Consider the following 23658-nt stretch of genomic DNA (forward strand, 5'->3'; position numbering starts at 1 on the left):
GTATCTACTATACTTTTGGGCACTATAAAAAAAATAAACAGAACAGTACATGGGGTTTCTAGATTTATAGATTAAGGACAGAAGCGACCTTTGTAATCGTCTAGTCTGACTTCCTGCATAAAACAGATGGTAGAATTTTACCCAGCAATTCCTGTCTTAATTCCATAATTTCTGGATCTTTATCACTCTAGTTTAAGAAAAGCAGACCATTTAAAATCATGGTTTTGAAAAGGAAGGAGAAGTTGTATCAATATTGGATTATGGCACTCATAGTACAATTGGACAGTTCTTTTTTTATGAAACTGATTTGTTTTCTAAGAATATCTGGGAAAGGAAAAGGCAATTTTGATGGTAGACTAAAGACTTCTCATTACAAGGAATAACAGCTGACAATATTTCTGGAGCTTGTAGATCTGCTACAGAATTGATCCAATATTAATTTGAATTCTGTCTTTTTAAACCAAATATTAAATAGTCTTACTAAGCAAACCCTAAACAGTTTCAGAACTGCTTTCTTAACAAAGGAAAAATAAACTAATTGGGAAGAGAATATGATGTTAGGGCCCTGACTCAACTCCCATTGAAGCCAGTAAGGGTATACCTGGGGCTGGCCTGAGTCAGCTAAGTTGGGCTTGGGTTAAAGACTGTAAAATTGCTATGTAGAGGTTTGGGCTGCAGCCAGAGCTCTGGCACCTGAGAGGAGAGAGGGTCCTACAGCCTGGGCTGCAGCCTCAGCAGAAATGTCTACGCAGCAGTTTTTAGCACTGAGCCTGAATTAGCTGACCTGGGCAAGACAGTCACGCTGTGCAGGTTTTTTTCTTCCAGTGTAGATATACCATAAGAGTCTTTCCATTGGCTTCGGTAGGCTTTGGATGAGGCAATAGATCTTGTTACTATCTTTTTTGCTACCCATGGGAGTGAGGTTTTCATTTCTAAGAAATAAGATCTGTTTTCTGAACAAATCTTTGCTCTTTGTCAGTATGTTGCAGTGAGCTGCATTTTGAAGTGAAATACCACAAGCAATAGTGTGGAAATAATTGTTCCCTTTTGTTGTAATTCCTTGTATTGTGAAAGACTTTTTTTAAAACACTTAGTGCTTGTTAATGATCCATTATTGTCCCTAAAAATGAAATTCCTTTGTCTACAGAAATGGTAAATCAAAAGCACCAGCAGTGCACCTTTTAATCACTGTCCATTCAGTGTGCCCCAACACTCACCTGCATAGATGACCTCTCAGCATGACACACTCATTTGAGACGTTGCAGTACTTTTATTCTGTTGGGAGTGTCAGTGTGGGTTCAAATTATTTCCAGTTCCTATGGCTCTTTCATTATGAGGGCACTGTCTGCTAGCAATTTGACTACAACAATAGTGCATTTTCTGATTGATCTGGCCCCTTTTCAGCTGGTAAGATAAAAGGTTATGTAAAGTGTTATCAGTTTATTTAAGCTGTCCATACGATTCCTTTTAAACTTGATTTTCATTTTCGTGGTCTGTGCTTGTTAACAAGAGGCAGGAAAGGACATAAAGGTAAAAGGAAAACGCTGGACAAACGTATCTCATGAATAAAGGGCCTAAAGAAATCTTCTTCACAGGGCATAGATCCAACACTCACTTACCAACGCATCTGAAAGGGGCTACAAACTCTGATTTTAAAAGTCTCATTTGCAAAACACATAGCTAAGTGGTGATAGAAATAGAGTTGGTTGGAAAACAACACTTCCTTTTCATGACAGCTTTTAAGGCCTTGAAACTTGTTTTCATTCTGCCGTGGGATGGAAACGAAATGTCTTGAATGTTTTTGTGAAACAGAATTGTGTCAAAAGTCAGGGTTGGGGTTTGTTTTTGGTGGTTGTGATGGTGGTTGTTTAAATTCAGGTCTCTCTAGCAGTGACCAGAGAGTCCATCCTGGACCTAAGAAACCTCATTGAAAACTCAGTCAAAATCAGTGTCTCCATGAAATGTTTTGACTTTGAGAAAACAGCCTATTTTGATGAAAAATATTTTTGTTAAAGTTCTGACCAGCTCTACTGTGTATTAAGTATAGTACATAGAAGGTTCACATGGTGCCCAATCAGTGGGGCTTGTCTTCGCACCACTAAATATTGTATCCTCTTCACCAGTGGTTTAGGAACCATTCTGTGTATAGTTCTAATCTCTTGCTTTCTTATGATCTTTTATGCTAATATTGGCTATATGCCGTATACATTCCTACATCCCTTCTAACTATGGTCCACTGAAAAGTCATACTAATTGGTCTGAATTTTGATGCCTAACATAATAAATGGAATATTTTGTCATCAGTTTCATAAAGGGTAGTACTAACACTGGCTTAGTTTTTCAGTGGAAGATACAGATTTCATAAGGGTTACAGCAGAGAATTAATAGACACCTTGTCAGACAGTTCCTGTTTAGGAAGGAGGTGCAGCTCATAAAAATCTGCTCAGGTAAACTGCATGCATGGAGAAAAGAAGCTTGATGTGTGCAATAAAATTATTCTTCCAGAAATCATACCCAACACATACTTGACTACTGTACTAAAATAAACTGTCAACTATTACAGAATACCTTACTCCCCCTCCCCTCCCTGGCACCCAACCACACCGAACAACCCCCATCCTACAGTTTCATATGTATTTTTAAAAATTCCCAGTTTCCTATAGGTTGCTGAAATTAAGGGATTGATATTGCAGCACTTACACATGAGAATGGCTTCACTAATGTGAGTAGTTCCATGGATTTTATATGTGAATATAGTTACATAAAGAGTTTGGAAGTTCAGGATCTGCTGGCTTTAGATCCTGGGCTGAGTACAGAGCCTTGGTTCTGTCAAGGTAGTCACAAGTGAAAGAAGATTTTAGTAGTCTCAGTGTAAAGTCCAGATGACATTTGTTCACGTTACCTCATTCTTTACCCTTTTCCACATGCAGTTTGGAAGTGGGCTAAAAAGAGGACTTATTCCAATAACTTGTTGTTGCAGATAAGCACCCCGAGTTGCACACGTAGAGTTAACCCTGGTGCTCTGACAGTTCATTTTCACAAGCACTGAAATTCACCTGACAAGATTCTAGCTCTTTGTGTGCTGCCCCAATTGTGTGTGGGGTCTGTAGTGGCCCCTAGGGGGATCCCTGGGGCAGAAGCAGCATATGTTTAGTGTACATGGCTCTACTGGGCCCCTCCCCATACATCCCATCATACAGGCAAGCCAGTACCAGATCAGGGATATCAATGATTGGACTGCAAAGCTGTGGGGAGTCTGCCATACATTAAACAGCCTCTGAAGCTGTTGTAATTTATCCCAGGGCTGCACTGATGCCTGGAGCAGTCCACAAAGGTAGCTTAAGGCCACTTGGTTCTTAATCAGTTATACTAGTGGTATTCCTGTGATACAATTCACATGGCTCTGTAATTTGTTCTTCATTTGGGCTCTTTTTAAATAGAGATGTAAATGGGACTGCTTGTGGAGTAGTGCTGTTCACCTTGAGCAAAGTTACCAGAATCTGGCCCAATGTTAATATTTATGGCATAGCATGAGTCCTGGGGAGTGGTAGCCAATAATGATCTAAGAGAGGATTTATGAGAAGGTGTACATATTTACATATCAACAGTGTTAGTATGCCAATAGGAGGAAGAATGGTTCCAAAGCAACAAGAAAAAGTGCTGACCTAGACACACAAGTGGCTTATATAATTTGGCATGGAAAAAACTGTCGAGGACTTAAAAAAATTTGTTTCTAAATGTTTTAAATAGGCATATAGTGCAAGATGTAGGTAAAAAGACTGGTTGTTATAGCAGTTAAAATGTCAGCAGTTAGCAAAGCAAACAATGTTGGACTAATCACTGGAATAACATCAGATCACTATGCTACTGACAAAGTGTCTGATGTATTGGGCACAGTTTTGGGTGCCTTATTACAAGGACTATAATAGCAACACTTGAAAAAGTACAAAAGAGAATAACGTGATAGAGATTATAAGAGAAGTGGTGACAGTTATTATCCACAAGTAAATCAGGAGGGACATAACTGAGATGTATGTCCCATAGAGGCAGCACAGGCCAAACCAAGGTTTTAAATGCCTTTGTTCTGAGATGATTCATCTTTTGTAAAAAAGGGATTTACCAACATTAATCCAGGTCTGGATTACTGGTTTAACTCAAACTAAGGTAGTTTCTGCCTGTTGTATAAGTGTGCGTTTGACTTGGTTCAGTAGGCTAAAGAGTTGGACTGAAATTGAATGAAATCTTTCCCTTCCTTTTAGTACAGAAAGAGAAAAATGGTCTTTTTTTTTTTTACATCCATGCCCAAAGTGCTGGTGATAGGTGGGCAGCGTGCAGACACCTCTAGAAGGAACAGAGTCCTGTGCAATATAGACTGAAACGGGATTACAGCATTATGTCAAGTTCTCCTTCTACTTGAAGGCCTCTCCTACCAACTTCAGACTTGATGTACCACTCTCCATCCTAACACTGGTGCTACATTTTCTCAGTTTGATACAACCATGTCTTTTTGGAATGCAGGTGATATTGGGAGTTTTAAAGGAAGTGCCTTCACAGGATCATTCAGGGATCTGGCTCTGTGAGCAAAAATTCAGCCTTGTAGCTTGAATGATTTTGAAATGTACTTGAAGGTATGTGCCAGTTTCTTTCTGAAACTGCTCTGAAGTTAGCTGTCAAAAATGTATAAAAGCCCTAGATTTTAAGACTTGAGCTGTTGCTCTTTTTTTTTGTTTTGCTTCCCATTGCCCTTATTCAAGCATTATATTCCAGTGTAGGCCTGTGAATATGTGGCCATGCTCCATCCTTGGTAGGCTGAACTGTCACTTCTGTTATGTTTGTGTTGGGCAAAGGAGTACAAAAATGAATATTTTCATTCCATTTCTTCCCTCCCTAATGAAGGGATTACCCAGGCTTGAGGTGCAGAGTTTGAGCCAAATCACTTAGCATTTATGAAATAAGATTTTTAAGAGCAATTTACTATGTAATCTACAGGAAAGGAAAGATCTCATATCAGAGAAACAAATACTATGTGCCTTCTGATTACTGTGTCTATACATATAATTTTGTCAGTTGTAGTAAAATGCTTTAAAACTGATGGATGTATTCCCTGATAACTTTCAGTGCAATCAGACAGGCTGCAAATTGTAATGCAGGCTACCTTAGAAATAACGCTCTTTGCTCTGAAGATGATTACTTTTTAGAAAGTGTGGAGTACTGGCCTTCTGAAAATTAGGCCATATTAAGGTGTCTCCAGGCACGCAAAATCATTATCACTTTTGAAAAATTAGGCTCTGTTGGTAGCCTCTCTTTTCTCAGTTCCCCAGCAGCACTACTGTTCTGGAGCTGAGCTATCCTATCGTAGGTACGTATAGGCTCCCTGTTATGATAGTATGAGAACACTTCACAATCTTTAATGTGTTTATCCTCACAACACCCCTGAGTAAGGTCCTACCAAATTCATGGTCCATTTTGCTCAATTTCATGGTAATGGGATTTTAAAAATAGTTTCATATGTTTATATCTGAAATTTCAGTGTTGTAACTGTGGGGGTCCCAACCCAAAAGGGGGTTGGAACGCCACCGTAGGAGGATTGTGGGATTGTCACCCTCACTTCTGCACTGCTTTCAGAGCTGGGCTTTGACGGCAGCAGCCAGGGAAGGTACCCAGAGGTGGGTCTGACTTCCCCCACCTAGAGTGGCCGTGCAGGGAAAGAGGAAGTCCCGTCCCTCCCCAGACCCACTAGGACTAGTAATTGGAGCCCAGTGCATGGTAGGAGCCCCTGGCTGGGGCACCCCCAGCTCTGCCCCTCCTACTTCCCTACAATAGCTAGATCTCATGGGGGAGATTTGATTTCACAGTCCAGGATGCATTTTTCACAGCCATGGATTTGGTAGCGCCCTACCTGTGAGGTAGGGAAGTGCTGTAATCCTCATTTTACAGATGGAAAATGGAGTCAGAGACTAATGTGACTTGCCTAAGGTAACATAGGACGTCTATTGCAAAGCAGGAACTTGAACCCAGTTCTCTCCCATGCCCTAACTAGGGTGACCAGATAGCAAGTGTGAAAAATTGGGACAGGGTGAGGGGTGATAGGCCTCTATATAAGAAAAATCCCCAATTATCGGGACTGTCCCGAATAAAATCGGAACATCTGGTAACCCTAGTCCTAACTAACATCCTAACTGTTAGACCCATCCTTCATTCTCTGCTTTTCAAAATTTGTGATATTGAAGATTCCCATTTTTAGAGATTTGGACACGACAGCCTCAAAGTAAGTGCTAGTTAATACCATAGCGTATGAAATGCGGGGGGTGGGGGGAGAGAATGTATTAATAAAAATGTAAAGGAAAAACCCGTGAAAGTGGAATTATGTTTTTTAATTTTTCCACATTACTTAAAACAAGAAGTTTAATAGCACTGTATTTATTTTTTACAACAAAATATTTTCATGTATTCATTTCCTGTCAGTTACTGAAAACTTCATACAAGTCACCAAGGCCCAGATCGTTTAAGGTAGTTAAGGGCCTAACTCCCATTGATTTCAGTGGGAGAGTTAGGTGCCTAAATACCTTTTGAGGATCTGGACCTAAATGTCAGCACCTAAATGTTCATAATACTGTTATTTGTAGCACAGTTTTGTTTGAAATCTTGGTTAGTGATTTAAATCTGTTATACTTTGTCGTTAACATTCTTTGTTTTTGTCAGTGCAAATCCAACAAATGATTTTTTTTAAAGGGCAGGGGGAATTAAAAAACAACAAACAAACCAAAAGAAAACATTTACAGTCCAATGGAAGCAAGGCCATAGTTGTAACACAAAATGTACAGAGTTAACATTGGAGTTTACCCACTTTTAAGATAATACAAAAGCTTTATTCTTTTTATAATTAATTCCTCTTTGCATATGATTGTGCTTTATGCAACAGAGTATCAGAGACTGAAATGTATCAACAAAACTATACAACTGCATTTCACTGTTAGATTAGGTCCATATTTGATTTTTTTAAACTTGTAATTATTTTTTTCAAATGATGAACAGAACTGTCTATTTAGTTTCACCTGAATACATTTTGTAAACTTTTAAAAAATATGGACAATTCTAACCAGTCACCATTTGAACCAGAAATTCAGGTTTTGATGCAAATTATAGAAGAAAAATATTAAAAATGAATAGTAATAAAAAAAATTCCCCTGAAAACGTATTTTAATGTAAGTAAATCTTTGACTGTTGTATTTTATACAAAGATCTACTTTAACCATAATTGCCATTCTATTCCTCAGTCTAGTAGTATCAGAAATGTATGACATTAAATCATTTTATTACAATATTTATAACATTGCTTTTTTCTCTTTATATAAAAAAACCCCAAAACAAAACCCAACGTATAGGGCTAAATCTTCAGCTGGTGTAAATCAACATAGCTCCATTGACTTCAGTGGAGCTATGCTGATGCACAGCAGCATTTAGCCACAGGAATTCCAAATCACTTTGACAGACCATGTTCGGACAAGTGTTCTTCAGCCAGCCAGCATATCTATTACTATATGCTGGTAACAGGAATTAAATTTTTGATGACATTTATCATAAGTCATCAAAGCAGTAACAACATGGCTTTTTAAAATAAAAAGATTCTATCAGATATTTAAATAATCTAACACTAATAAGTCGATTGGTGTCAAATGAAAACTGTCTTAAGGCTTACAATAAATTAAAATATCCTTTGGATTTCAGTCAGATACAATCTACAGGGGAAAACTGTATTCAGCATGTGGGTTTGGAGAGAGATCATAGTGCATTTTAAAGTACTGTAGTGGTAAGAATGAAACTTATTAAATAAATTATACAGTGATTTATGTAAAATTATAAATTGGTAAGTAATCACCCTGGTTCCTAGCTATTGGAGTACTGGCAGACCATACGTAGTGCATTGCATTTATTCATTCATTGTCTGTGAAAGCAATTTAATGTATGCAGTGCACGACTTCATGCTGGTACTTGTTAATGGACTGGTGGTAAATCAGTCCACAAAATTCCTTGGAAACACTGGAAAAAAATGAAGCTGTAATACAATAAAACAATAAAGTGCTTTAAATGAGAATCTGTGGTTTACTGCATTGTTTCTTATTTCATGATAGACACCAAAACCAACAAAATGAAAGTTGATAGTTCTCTAGGGTAAGTAAAACTGAGCCTGTTACTTACTGTTAGCCAGTACTTCCATGTGAGTTCAGAAATAATTTGTATCTATTTCTTGTCTTGATGTTAAAACTTAATTTACTGTGGGATTATGGGAGTGAGTTATAGCGCAGGTTGAACTTGCACAGACATAAAGAGGACCATGAATATTCTCTATTTTAAAGTTTTCAACTTGCAAAAAATGTAGATTTAAAACGAAGGAAGCAAAAGAAAGATAGCAACCTGGAAACAGTTCATATCCAGTGCGTATAGCCAGGTGGTTTGAAATACACTACTCAGCTTCTTGAAATAGAAACGGGCTGTTGGGAATGTAGAGAAATCTGAGAGTTTATTCCAAGTCCTCTTGATTGATTACTGCTATAATATGGTTGCTTTTTCCATGGCTTCAATCCACCTGAAAAAGAAAAAAATAGAGGAGCCAGATTTTATTTTGTGGATCAAGCCAACACATATGTTAAAACAAAGGGCTCAGAGAAGACTGTATTGCATATAATAGCTCTGTCTAAAGAAGAAATTTAGATGGGTGATTAGAACAGGGTCCTGAGAGCCAGGACTCCTAGATTTCACTCTCAGCTTTGCCACTGACCTACTGTGTAATCTTGTGAAAATTACGTGGGCTGTCTGAGGGTGGGTGTTGAGAGAGATGAGACCCTGGAAACTGGGGGGAGGAGGGAGGGGAAACAAACCTCCATAACCACCCACTCTGCCGCCTGTATATTTTAAGTTTCAGAGTAACAGCCGTGTTAGTCTGTATTCGCAAAAAGAAAAGGAGTACTTGTGGCACCTTCGAGACTAACCAATTTATTAGAGCATAAGCTTTCGTGAGCTACAGCTCACTTCATCAGCTGTAGCTCACGAAAGCTTATGCTCTAATAAATTGGTTAGTCTCGAAGGTGCCACAAGTACTCCTTTTCTTTTTGTATATTTTAAGGCATCATTTTATCATTAGTTCCATGATTTTGTCATGCAGCACTAGTAACAAAGCATGTGAAATACAGAAAATGTTCATTAAAGATCAAATTATGAGTCAAATACAGTGGATTTATATGGCTATCCTTATAATGACATCTGACAGATTGCTACATGTTGATCTATGAATCTGAGCTTCTGCAGTTGCACCTATACAAAGAAGCAAAATCTCCATCTTGCCAAGATGGAGTAATTTCTACCTGATGCTTTAATGCCATCCAGGCAGTTGTATTATAATTGGCTCTAATTAGCATTTTTCAGTTTGATCTGTAGCTGAGTTGCGTTCAAAAGGAAAGGAAATGGGAAGAGGCATGTTAGAGTGAAGAGCGCTGCTCACACTTTGTTCCTTCATGGGTTAGTATGTAATTGCAATTCCATGCGCAGTACCTCTGTGCTGAATTGTTATCCTCCGCACGGAAGCTATAAAACAATGTTTGCTTGTGGTAAAGATGGAAAACTGCATCTGTACTTCCTTCCTCCTTTTCTGGGGCAACTGTGAAACCCAGCAAAGGCAGACTCTCTGTGGCGACTTTATCCTAAAATCAATGTGGAGGGGGAAACACACTTTAGAAGGAACACTTCAAAATAGGCTGCAGTCTACTTGGGGCAACGGATGTCTTTCCAGTATCTACAGTATCTGATTCCTGCTTCTTGATAGGGCTTCCAGGAGCTTCTGCAACAATAATATTAAAAATGAATAATCTGGTGCTGGATTGAAAATCCTAGAGAATTATGTTGTCCAGTTACTAGGTGCAGCCTTGGCAGCAGCAGTGGAAGTATCCTTCACACATTGCTCTTCCAAAACCCTGAACTCGGAGAACTGCCGCTGGGATGGAATTCTCCATATTCATTCAGCCCTGTTTAGACTACTAACAAGAGGTTCCAATTTAGTACCAGTGGTTTATGTGGCTCAGACTTAGTTCACCAATCTATGGGCCACTGAAGATCTGATGGGAACAATATCTGGTTACTATTATCTTTTGGCTAGGTTTGTATCAAGGGTAGAGGGATGAAAGATCCTATATGTTATTACCAGTCCCCTAAACCATTATTTACTGAGTGTCACCTGTGTTTGGTGGCATCCAGCTCTGGCTCCCGCTCCCTCCACAGCCCCCACGGTTTTTTAACAGACTCATTTTCACTGTCTCACACCACATGCTTGCTTCTAATGACACCACTTTACAATTTATGAGCTGGTAATGCAATTCATTGTTAATTTACTCCCAAGAAACCTCCATGAATTTCACTTGCCAGAGAGTTTACTATACAAGTGGAATAAAGAAAAACAATAAGCCTTAATTGAATTGCAGTTTAACTGTTACTGATGGCTGCAATTTTGGTCCCTATACCTCTATTAAGGTAATGTTGGGGTTTTGTTCTTTGTCTTTTTAGATTTTAGTTTTTCTGTTTAAGATATAGCCAAGGTGAAGCATACAATGCAGTTAGGCACCCACAGCTCTTTCACATCTCAGGAGGGGTTATCGCTAACACCATGTGCAACCTTTTAAGGACAGTGGAGGCGTCCACTCCATGAGGGGCAGGACTTCGTTCTCAGGGCCTGATTTTTCTGATGAGCTAAGCTCTGACAGCTCTAACTGTTGTCAGTGGGAGCTATCGGTTGCCTGCACCTCTGAAAATCAGACTCGAGATGTTTTATTTTAACCCTAGAGGAACTCTAGGCCAACAGATAAAACAGAAGAATGGGTGTCAACGTTACTATAGTTCTTATCCTTGATCTGCCCTGACTTGGTTTGTGACCTTGGTCAAGTAATGCAACCTCTTCATGTCTCAGCGTCATCTATTTATAGGGGATGATGATACTTCCCTACCTCTAATGGTACGAAAAGTGTAAAAGTTAATGTTTGCAAAGCACTTTGAATATTTAACATGCCAAGTGGTAGTACTACAGTCGCTTGTGCTCTGAGCCCTGTGTCTTTTGTTCAGCAAAAGTGGCCCTGTTTCAGGGCTTTCAGTTATGAAGCCCATTAGTCAGATCACCCTTGCATCTTCTTTTTCTACAATAGAGGTGCAGCTGGTGGCCACCCTTCCTTTTCACATGAAGGAGGGGCCTGCGGAGGCTGCTCAGATAAATATGGAGAATGGCATGCTTCCCCCTCTATTCTTCACCAGCTGCTCCTCCATATTGAAGTTCATAGCTGCAATCTATCCCATGGGCATATCCAGTCTACTCCGGTGAAATTGGGGCAGTCCTTTAGTTCCTGGAAAGCTGCCATTTTGAACTTTGATTGGACAAAGCTTGGGACTTCGTTTCTTTAGAAAGAACTCTTATTTATGTAACAGTCAGTTCTCAGCTACTGTCTCACAACATATAGGTACTGCACCAGAGAAAAGTCAAAGAGGATTTTAAGTCTTTATATATTGATCTGCAATAGCTTCCTGACAGATTAAACCAGGCCTCTTTTAACTGAAATTTTCAATCAGCATGAAATGTAACAAATGTACTGAGGAAAAGGAATTTGGAAAGCAGGCCAACCAGGGGTGAGGATGGGATGGGATTCCAGGCCTGGGACACCATAACATATTGAGGTGATATAATGCCACTGCATCAATACAAAGTATTTTCATAAAGAACTATTACACAAGAACTAGTACAGTGGTTCTCAAACTTTTGTACTGGTGACCCCTTTCACAGAGCAAGCCTCTGAGTGTGACCCCCCTCTTATAAATTAAAAACATTTGAATATATTTAACACCATTATAAATGCTGGAGGCAAAGAGGGGTTTGGAGTGGAGGCTGACGGCACGTGATCCCCGATGTAATAACCTTGCGACCCCCCTGGGGGGTCTTGACCCCCAATTTGAGAACCCTCGAACTAGCAGGTACACTTCTCAAATTGCATTTGTCACAGGTAAGGAGTGGGAAAATGAATTTGACAACAGGACTGGGAAATTCTGTCATATCAGGACAGGCAGTACCTCACTTGCTGTGTAAGTGTAGAGGACTTTGCCTTTGATAACAAACCAGAGCTTCTTCCAGTGCCTTTTGCCTCTCTTACACCTGCTGAGATAGCCACTGATAGAAGATCCCTCTCCTGAAGCTGCCACCTGCATAGGGGATAATCAAGGGATTCATGACATCAAATCCTTTTTCCCCTCCAAAGCAGAAAGCATGCCATAAACAAGGCCCATTTAAAAAAAAACTACACATATTCCTGTTTACTTAAGAATATAATCAAGGAGTGAATCAAAAATACTGAGATGGCATAAATCTGAGAGTAATGTAACACAAGAATGCTATTCTGCATAAGAGCATTGCAGTATTTATCTTAGGCCAAATACTGTTCTCACGGACACCAAAGAAGACCATTAAATCATTCTGGAAGCCAAGTCATTGAAGCCATTTGATTGTTACTAGTGCAGTTGAGGAACTGAATGGGTCTCCTTTTCCTTGTCTTGTTTTTATATATTCAAAGGTGCATGTTTCAAGAGGGGAAGGATAGTGTTATGTCTAAAGCAGAAGAGAGATGGATTCTGTTGGCTTGGCAATGGATTTGTGGTGTGAACTTGGGTAAGCCACCTCTCTATGGCTCAGTTTCATCTGTGAGTACTCCTTTCTTCAGTATTATTAAATAATTGCCGCCCTGGAGGGAGGGAAGGAGTGTTGAAACTTAATTCATTAGTGCTCGTAAAGATTTTTGAGATCCTTGGGTGAAAGGTGGTATATAACTGCAACATAGTATGCATGATTAATTATAATAATTCTGATACCTGAATAAAAGCAAAGAGTGAACTGAGGGAAGGGACTTGAAAATCAGCCTTTGATAACAAAGACACAATAGGGGAATTAACTGTATTTATACTATTGTTCTGGAGCATGAGAAAGTCCACCAGACCCCATGTAAGTCATCTGGGAATGGCTTTGGGATCAAGATTGTGATAGAAAGCTTCCTTTTAATAAATGTGTGCTGCCACCTTGTGGTTAAAGAGGCAATTTCTATTTTTCATAAATAAATGGAGCTGAAATGTTACTTCTCTAACTTGGTTAACCCTGATAGTCATGTTGGTTTCTGCAGTATCTTCCAGGAATGTTTTACATACTGTGTTTGTACAGTATCAGGGGGTAGCTGTGTTAGTCTGTATCCACAAAAACAACAAGGAGTCTGGTGGCACCTTTAAAGACTAACATTTATTTGGGCATAAGCTTTCATGTGGAAAAACACCACTTCTTCAGATGCAGAAGAAGTGGTGTTTTACCCACAAAAGCTTATGCCCAAATAAATCTGTTATTCTTCAAGGTGCCACTAGACTCCTTGTTGTTTTTGTGTTTGTACATTGATCCTTGTTTCAATTCATCACAAACAAAGTTAAGAGAGTCCTAGGAGAGTACCTTCCTTTCATGGAAGGTAATTACATGCACATCACAAGGTCCAGATCATGATCTCACTGCAATCAGTTAACTAAAGTTAAATTCCCCGGATAGGGCCCTACATGTTTAGTTGAGTAGACAGCATGGATAGTCAGAGGTTATTAATGTAGTCAGATTTTGAATCTGATGCTTAGTTCTAGAAGGGAAAACAATATATTTGGGTGAAATCATGGCCCCACTGAAGTCAGTGGGAGTTTTGTCATTGACTTCAGTGGGGTCAGGATTTCATCCATTTATTTCAGATAGGCCAGGATGAGCTACAGGCAACACAATTAAACAGCTGCATTCATCAATTGCTTTGAAAGGGCTAGCTTTTACTTTCCTCGTCCACAACTCTCACTGCCTGGATTCGAAGGTAGTGCGATTGAAATGCACGGGGCCACGCTGGAAATAAAGATTGGAGTAAGGCCACAGAACAGCTGGATGGCAGTGGTTTCTGGTCATTACCAAACTCCTGTATTCAAACTAGTGACTTCTGTAACCCATCATTCTGATGCTTCCTCTGAACTTGTTATTAGACCTTTAAAAAGCTTCTGGGGTTGATGTAGATGTTAAGATTTAATTTAAATATAGGGAAAATGAAGGTTAAAGGCTCAGCTGACTTGGTCTTAACAGGAAGCGGAAACTATAGTGACAGCATCCGATCTTGGAGTGTTTTGTATTTTGCCCTATTACACTGAGTAAAATGTAATCTCATGATACAGAGGACCTAGAGTGGGCTGATCCCGCAGCAAATAGAACAAATTATAAACAATGAGATTGAAAGCTACTGTAGTGCTAACGCACAGTCCCCTCAGGCTAGTTTCCTTGCCTTTTCTCAGGCAGCGTTGGTCCTACCTCCATAAGAGCAGAAGGGATCTTCTTTTGTTTCTTGAAGGATGAGTAGTGAATATTGTGGAAGACGGAGGAGAAGGCACTGCCTGAAAACCTGGATGAAGTTGGAGGGAAGCTCACACTTACTGGCCGCTCTACAATATTAGGAAAAATAGGAAGTAGGAAAGAATGGATTAACTGGTGCAAATCCTTAAGTTAAGTCTACAACAGGAGATTTTAAACTCCAGGCGAATGCAAATAGGGATAAGAAAATGCAATGCTGGCCCTAACCTATAGTTGCTTCATCTTCCTTTAGCTATTTTCTATCAAACTCCCCTTGTAAGGCTGGTTAGCAGAATTACTGTTCAATGAACTTTATGGCATGCCATGGTGGACGCATCCCCTACAAACACACACGGCTTGTATGGAAGATGACAAGGAAAATAATTGTTATGTTGTGTTCTCATACTTAATGACTGTTCAAGAGCATTGACTATGTGTCTCTGCCATCTGCTCACTCTACTTATTCTGATTGCTTCCTGGGGCACCTCCATGGCAAATAAATAGCTTCATTTTGGCGATGTTCTTTCAAGCCTGAACTTCTGTCCACTGTGTTTTGAGCACAGGAGACAATTTATTCCACCTCCAGGACATACCCTATCAACAAACCCTATAGCCCTATCAACAAAGACACTATTGTACCAGTCAGTACCATCACCTGAGTTACAGTTCTTCTGAGTCTCACCTGTGTCAATACATGTCACCTGGAAAACCTGAATGGAGCACAGCCCTGGGTCAGTACAGCCTTGAGTTGTCCCTTGGCTCAGACCACTATGACAGGGTCAGTGCATGTCTTCCTTCACTAAGCAATAACAGTGCATGTCCGCTATGCTGTTAAAGCTGATGTGTGGATCTCTTTAACCAAGCAGAAAATACTAAATTGCACCTGTCCCTAGTGCCCTAAGCCTAAGCCCTTAACGAAAAAGCTCTTGCCTATAAGTTGTCCATACATTTGACCTTAGCCCCTCACCATGGGAAATGCTAACTCCTTGCACTGAGGCAGATAGGTGTCAATAGCTTCTTTAATTTTAAGTAAGTGCTTTGCTTTCATTAGCACTTCATTGGAAATTACAGGGAAGCGCTGTTAGTTGTAAACAGGAAGATAGTACCACGTATTATTGCTTATTATTCTAGTTCATCAAGAAGTCACAGGAAGAATTTGAGGTTCCAGCTCGCTAAAAGCTTCTCACCCACCATGCAGTCTGCTATTTCCCCAGACCTTGCATTTGTATCACTCTTAATATAGCTCATACCTATATCTGAAGGAGAAATTCCTTCTAATGAAGCAGAACCTTCTCTCTTCATGTGCAGGTAGCATTTTTATTCCACTCCTCAAGGAATGAAGAGGACTCACCTCTCTTTCTCAGTTCTGAGTAGCAGCCATCACAGACTTTTGCTAGTCGGTCTTTGAGGTACGTCAGGGGATGCTTATTTCTTGAACAATTTCGACATATGATCTGCCACAGAAAAAATAGATATGTATCTATGTACATTTCTCCATACCAGTATACATTACCAAACAGATCCTCTGGGCTGGTTGGCAGGGTAGAGGCAGAATGGGCTAAATTTGGCTCTTGACTAGACCAGTATAAATAAGGATTACTCCCTTAACTTAATTGTAATTACTCTAGATTTCCATCATTGTAAACTCAGAGCAAAATTTAGCCTGGTACATTTAATTGCCACTTCATTGTTCTTCAGTTCTCACCTTTAAAATTCTTCTTTAGCATGATGTCTACAAAAGTCTTGACAACGGTTAGGCTGCTGATGTGGCAAGACCACTGTCTGTCATGCTGACCAATATATAATCCCCTGCCGGTTTGTCAGTATTCATCTGTTGTGTCTTGTCTTATACTTAGAGTGTAAGTTCTTTGGCACAGAGACTGTCTTTTTGTTCTAAGAAAAGGAGTACTTGTGGCACCTTAGAGATTAATAACTTTATTAGAGCATAAGCTATCGTGAGCTACATCCATTTCATGCATCCGATGAAGTGAGCTGTAGCTCATGAAAGCTTATGCTCTAATAAATTTGTTAGTCTCTAAGGTGCCACAAGTCCTCTTTTTCTTTTTACGGATACAGACTAACACGGCTGCTACTCTGAAACCTGTCTTTTTGTTCTACGTTTACATGGCGCTTAGCACAATGAGGGCCTAGTCCATGACTGGGTGTCCTAGCTGCTACAATAATATAAAAATTAGTAAGCATAATTATACAATAGTTTTATGGTCCTCTCCATGGGGATTATACATTCCCTGATATAAAAATTCATGCTGGCAATGGTACCACTAAACTGGAATTGATCATGCTGTTAATAGTATCATTTTCAGAAGTGGATTGGCATGTCATACTACCACTCTGCTGGCAGAGGCAGAGAAGTATTTTGTTTGTGAAATTGAAGAATCATTGAACTAGGATTAGACTTTTAGTGGGGCAGGATTTTAAAATTAAAATCCAGATTAAAACTGACATAGTGGAACATTAACTGAAATTGAAAGGTGGCAAATTTAAAACTGATAAAAAGAAATGCTTTTTCACACAAGGTATAAGTAGCCTGTGAAGCTCAATGCCAGAAACCATCACTGAGGCTAAGAGCTAAACTGGATTCAGAATAGGATTGGAGGCTTTATGTGGCTATCCAGACTTATAATAGAAAGAATTAACACAAGAACCAAGAACACTGAAAGGGATATAAACCTGCATGTTTCAGGGCATCAACCAACCATTAACTAATTGGGCTTAGGAGGAAATGATCTCTGGGGGCAGATTATCAAATAAGAGCCACTGCAGAGTTTCTTGTACTTTCCTCTGAAGTAGCTGGTGCTGGCCACTGTCAGAGACAGGATACTGGATTAGATGGACCACTGGTCTGATCCAGTCTGGCAGTTCCTATGCATCACTCGCTTGTGAAGTGATTTAAGAACAATGGCCATAGAGAATAGGAGCTTTGTGCATCTACATTCCCAAAAGCTTTGCAGCTTTCCATATCTAAAATGTAAACCAGCAACTGGAAAACTGGTAGTCTGATTGCTGCATTGCCCCAGTGCTACTGGCATGTCCCATTTGAAAGCTCTGCTCGGCAATGTATGTCTCATGACCCTTTCATTAGGTTGAGTACCCAGTCTTTAGGAATTAGTTTGCCACTCAGCAGAATCTTAATATTGTTCCAACCAAAGTCACTAACCACTGAATGCTTAATTCTCATTTGCAAAGCTCTACTGGCAGTCTTTCTGAGGAGTCAGATTCTCCTCTCTGTACGCAGGTGCAATTGTGCTGAAGTCAGTGCAGTTGCAGCTAGTGTAATGAAGAGGAGAACTTGTCCCAGAGGCTTTCCCTACTGTTGATGAGTCTGAATGAAGCTGAATTTACGTGACACTTACCTTCCCACATGCATGGCAATGATGGCGTCTCAGAGTGAGGGTAAAATCACAGCCGCAGTTCATGCACATCATGACGTGGGACACAGGTACCAAAGTTGGAGGCCTCTCACCCAAGGATATTCCCAGCCTTTCCCTTAGCTTAAAACAGAAAGCGAAGAAATACCCAGACTTCCAAAGCATACCCAGTTCTGCTAATGCAACTCCCACCTTACCTGCAGCAACATCTGCTGAACTGCGCTCGCTTTTCCCCACCCCCATTTCTGCCAGTCCACCTCATTCTTGGCACACAATCCCTGTTCTTCAAGTTCTGGGCCCCTCTTTTATTCTGAAGGATCCCAAAGTGTTCCACAAACACTTTACACATAGCAGCACTGAGATGCAGTCAATTCTGGGGTGGAAGGTGATACCAACTAGTACACCGCATGTGATATAATAGCAGAGCCCCCATCTGCAGCTGGTGTAAATTGGTTCAGATCCACTGAAGTCAATGGAGCTGTACTGGTTTACACTAGGTGAGAATATAGCATCTATGTGCAATTTTGGCTGACACCACCTGGGCATATTCATATTCTTATTACGGTATTCATGAACACTTTAATATCCAGAAAGAGAAGATGGTTTTTAGGTCTCAATCAAAAAATCTCGCATCCCCTCCATAAGCTGCCTGGCACTCAATGTATCAACCTCAGAATGAAGAAGGCTACGTTGACTATTGTGCAGGCCACTATCTTTTGGGATGGTTTTATGACCAGTGGAAGGGGCTGTTTAGAAGTCACCAAACTCCTTTCACTTGTAACTCAGACCATGATTTGGACCCAGATCTCCACGGAAGACAGTGGAGTTACTCTGAATGAATGGGATCCAAATCTGGCCCACATTTTCTATCACTGTTCGGCACTCATAAACTCCTTTGCTGTTTACCCATATTTGCACACATCTGTTACCCCACCCAGGTAGGTTTGCTATGGAGAGAATTAGACTCATGCAGGAAGAAGGAAAAGAGAATTCAGCCTTAGCAAAACTCTTTTGGATCTGATTCTCCTCTCATGCTGGTGTAGACAGGAATAACTATTGAAGTCAATGGAGTTGCACCAGTATAAACTGACTGTTAGGTTTCAATCAGGCCCTTTTGCTGAGGGCTTTAGTGGTCGTGAGTTAATGATCCTTTGTGATAAAATTGTGACAAAAGGATTACTGATGGCTAGTTTTGCTTTTTTACAGTCGTCTGCAAGGAATATACTTATTTTTGATAGCATCTAGGATGGTAGCCATACAGGGCTAAATCTGATTAGTGTTACTACATCAAAACTCCAATTGACTTAAATGAAACCCACAGTATGAAGTGGAATTGCAACGTTTAAAATTCCAGTAGCGGCCACAGCAGGCTGAATATTAAACACAAGTGCTGTGATGACCTTTGTCATTTAGCCCTAGCATGGTGATTTATATAAAAATAATTAGAATACTCTGCCATTAGGGACTTTTTCCTTTTCCTTTTTTTAACTATTCAGATGGCTTTGCATCCTCTTAGGCAATGCCAGGACTCATTCTTACCTCAATACTGTTGTGAAAGGTAGATGCATTGTGAGCTTTGTAGTCATCTGGAATGGTTCTGCTGATGCAGCTATACCACTCGTCCCTTTCAGAGCATGAACTGTGGAATGAAATACAGCAACACAATCAATGCCATGACCTGCAGTGACTGAATCAAGAAGCTTCTGGATCAAGGGAGAAGGCTCCAATCTACTGACATTTTGCTTCTCTCATGTTGAATTATTAATCATAGAATCACAGGGTTGGCAGGGACCTCAGGGGGTTATCTAGTTCAACCCCCTGCTCAAAGCAGGACCAATCCCCAATTTTTGCCCCAGATCCCTAAATGGCCCCCTCAAGGACTGAACTCACAACCCTGGGTTTAGCAGGCCAATGCTCAAACCACTGAGTTATCTCTCCCTCTCGCCCACATTAATTCTTTGGCTAAAAACAAAATTAAATGTTGGACTTCTGATATTTCTGATTGGATTGATACCTAGGATGCTTGAGACTTTATGAACATGACTGGGACGGCCAAAATGCAGTCTGGCCATTTCTGGCCCATGGATTTTCCAATGTGGCTCAAGGCCACTCTTACTGTAATGTGGAGATTCCAACGTAAACCACATGTGGCAGCATGCAATGCTGCTTCTTTCATCTCTGTGCTTGCCACTCAGAAAGCAAGAGAACTGCATTCCAGGGCATGTAGCCTCTGCCTGGGTTGCTCAGATCATGGTAAAGTATTGCATGTTGATACTTGTCACCTCTGTGTTAGCTGCTCAGGTAAAGAGGGAGAATTGCATGCTGGGACGGACAGACACACACACGCACGCACGACTGGTTTCAGTTTATTCCATTTCAGGCAAATTAGATACTGCCCTCAACATACTGGCAAGATGCCGATGTGACATTTTGTTAGGGAAATTTTGCATTCCCCTGGATTGGAGAAGCTATGGTGGGCCAGCCTATATTCCACCTTGGTCCCGAGGCCCACCGGGGATATCAGTTGGCGGCTCCTTCACGGAGCCGTGAGCACGGGTGTGTTCTTGGCACGGTTCACCTCTATCCCAGACACCTGCCCCTTTTGCGGTGTGAGTGAAACCCTGGCATACATATATCTGGAGTGTACCAGGCTGCAGTCCCTATTCCGGCTCCTCACCAATATTTTGTTACGTTTTTGGTTGCACTTTTCCCCTCACCTTCTTATTTATGCATTCCCTATCCACAGCCCCACAAAGTCACGGGATCTCCTGGTCAACCTCCTCCTGGCCCTAGCTAAAATGGCCATCTATAAAAACAGCGTGAGGAAGTTGGCCGATGGAGTCTCCTGTGACTGTGGGGCATATTTCCGATCCTCGGTCTGTTCACGTATTCGAGCAGAGTTCCTCTGGGCGACGTCCACTGACTCCCTTGACGCCTTTGAGGAGCAGTGGGCGCTGTCGGGGGTTCTCTGCTTGGTGTCCCTGTCCAGTTCCCTTTGTTTGACCCTTTGACCACACTCCTGTCCCTGTTATTTCATTAATTGTCCCCCGTATTTATTTGGTGTCCAGGTCCTGTGGACCCCCTCTTAGGCTGGGGGGAGGGGGGGGAATATCCTTTAGCAGTGGATGGGCTTTGCCCGCCCACTTCCCGGATCCCAATAGGATTGGAGAAACTACAGAAAATACAATCCTGTGATTCTTTAAAGTGGCCACTAGATGTCACCCTTTCACCATCAAAACTAGCCAGTAGTGCATTTATCCGCCACTCCAGCTCTCCTGCCAATCTCCCAGGTCCTGGACTGAGATTCTGCTGATTCCAGAAATGAAACTTTGTGCGCAATGTGTGTTGTCTTGCATACACAAAATCCCCATTTAGCCACCTTCCCTGTGTCAGTTAGTTTTTCTGCAGGGATCAAAATTACTCACCGTCTCAGGCTGAGATAGGAGTAGCTGCTTGACTGGGGTGCACTGGTATACACCAGTGTGTGCAGGGAAGAATAACACTGTGCCAGGCTACGTGGCAGCTTTGTGTGTGAACCTCTCCCTGAATCCTGTCTGTACTATGGCTTCCCAGTTTGGACCACTCTTTCTAAATTCTATAAACATCTAATTAATTTCCAAAGCCAACAGGGAGGCCAACAGTTCCATGCAGGTTCAGGGTCAGGCAAAGGAATGCTGTATTTCATTCTCCATTGTAAATGGTGCCACGTTCCAGTTACATCAGATGTAAATTCCAAGTGTGAACGTGGATCAGAGCATTCTGTCCTCCACAAGGTGTACCAGGCATTCACATTAAAGCTAAGCACTCTTCCCTCTAGGGCTCCCTGTAAAATTAGTAGTGGCATCAATGCCAGCTGCTGCTGAGCTGTGATTTCCTCTGATTGCACAAGAAGGCCAACAAACAAGACATATGAGAACAATTTGTCTTTTATAATCTTAAAAAACCAAACAAACAGGGAAGTACATGACTTGGTCAATGACCCCTGGCTTAGAATCCCTGCACCCTGTGAGCAAGCACTCATCTGTGAAAAACACCAGCCTCTGTAAAACTTAATGACCCTATCGGAACAAAGAGGGTCCAGGACAGGTGTATAATACACTCTGGTTTTGTATTAGTTGCTGCATGACAAAGAATTGCAATACTGTACATCACCTCATTGCCAAGATTTACAGGACTATTCAATCCCTTCCACTAGTCAAAGCCAACTCTGCTCCTTTCCCCCCCGCCCCCAAATTCCACCTCCAGTACAGATTTTATGGGAAATATGACTGGTTTGAATGGAAAGCATATTAAGCCTAAGATGCCTATAATTCCCAACCTACGAGCCCAGCAGTTCTCAAACTATGGAGGCACGGGAATGTGTCAAGGGAGGCGTGAGCTGTGTGCCTTTTTTTAAAAGAGCTCTGAGTGTCCACGCCCAGTGGCTGGGACTTGGGGAGAAAGGCCATGCACACCCAGGAGGTGGGGGGAGAGGATAAAGGGGATAGCTGGAGCCCTGCCACCTGAGTTTGGGCTGTCTTCCACCCTCCCAATCCTCCACCAGGAGGCAGCCTGGGCTCAGGCCCTCCTTCCTCCCCTCTCTCCCAGGCTCTCACCTGGAAGTGGCAGGGTTTCAGCTGTCAGCCCGGGGTGGCAGCAGCAGCACAGAAGTAAAGGTGGCAATGGGGCGTTGAGTCTGCTGTGAAAAGTGATATTGACACAGACCACTTGGAGCAGCTGTTGCTCTCCGCTCCGCCTTCAGAGCTGGACAATGCTATATGTACTTGTGTGGCGGGGGGGGGGGGGGGGCGGCTAAAAGACTACAGACACAAAGAAGGGGGACATAATCAAACACATTTGAAATGACTGTACGAGCCACATGAAGACTCACAGGTCTGTAGTTATGTCTCCAAAGGGTTAGTGGAAGTGGCACCAACATAGGTTAACCTCTTGAGCTGGGTAAATAATGGATTTGTCAGTTCCTTGGCAATTTTGAGAAGTCCCTAAAACATTTGTGTTGGGTCAAACAAAATGCTTTATTTCAACATTAAAACATTTTGTTTCAATTTGACCAATTTGTTAAGTGTTTGCATTTAAAAAATAAAATTAAAGGATTTGCACAAAATATTTCAATTTTTTTAAACAAACAATTTGGTGAAACTGACACAAAATTGAAAAATGTTTTGATGTTGCTTAATCTGCATTTTTCATCAAAAATTGTTGTGGATGAAAATTTCCCCCCAGCTCTATCAACCTCTCATTTGACACAAAATTCTAACCACTTGAGGTTCAAGACCTGGCTTTGAAAAAAAAAATATAAAAGCATGGTGTGAATTAAAGTCATTTTGGCAAGGACAGCTGATCAGGGATGATCTATCAATAAAAGCCTAATCTCCAACAGGCCCTTTTCACCTACTCTTCACTCCATTAAACATCTCTAGGCAATAATCACAGACTGTTATAGTGTCTAAGTGTGAGGATAACACATAGCTGCTGGCTTGTAAAATGAATTATGTCAATTGGCACTGACCTGATCCCAGTTAACTAGCTCACTGGTTGTATGAAGGATCAAAGGGATTTTTGCTGAAGTTTTGGAGGCTGTGAACAGCTCAGAGTGCACAACCCACAAACTTCTGTATTGCCACACTAGGCATCGGAAAAGATTTTTGGGGTCTAGCCAAGGTGACACATCATTTACTTTTACAGTAAGCTTAGTCTAACAGAAAACAGAAGGTCAAATGTCACTACACTGTCACTGACTGCAGGGGATATCTGTGCACCACAGAAACTGGCCTGGAATGGACAAGGTATGCATTCAAATTTGTTTGGTATGAAAATATGGGGATGGAATGATCCCATAGGATT

The 23658-nt window shown here is 41.1% G+C and overlaps 1 protein-coding gene across 5 annotated transcripts in view; it reads right to left on the reverse strand.

The window, feature by feature from the left end:
* Window positions 1–6341: 6341 nt before the first annotated feature.
* The window catches only part of FGD5 (FYVE, RhoGEF and PH domain containing 5), a 153764-nt gene continuing 136447 nt past the window's right edge, over window positions 6342–23658 (reverse strand). For 2 of the 5 annotated variants that reach the window (XM_073351272.1, XM_073351271.1), the window contains exons 15-21: window positions 19354–19453; window positions 17800–17937; window positions 15777–15879; window positions 14387–14517; window positions 12100–12228; window positions 9500–9698; window positions 6342–8587 (exon numbers count right to left, since the gene is read on the reverse strand). In XM_073351272.1, coding sequence (XP_073207373.1) covers window positions 8469–8587; window positions 9500–9698; window positions 12100–12228; window positions 14387–14517; window positions 15777–15879; window positions 17800–17937; window positions 19354–19453 — 919 coding nt within the window. In that variant the 3' untranslated portion in view covers window positions 6342–8468. The other 3 variants (XM_073351274.1, XM_073351276.1, XM_073351275.1) reach the window with 3 other exon arrangements.

This window comes from Lepidochelys kempii, chromosome 7 (assembly GCF_965140265.1).
Source record: "Lepidochelys kempii isolate rLepKem1 chromosome 7, rLepKem1.hap2, whole genome shotgun sequence".
Taxonomy (NCBI): Eukaryota; Metazoa; Chordata; order Testudines; family Cheloniidae; genus Lepidochelys; species Lepidochelys kempii.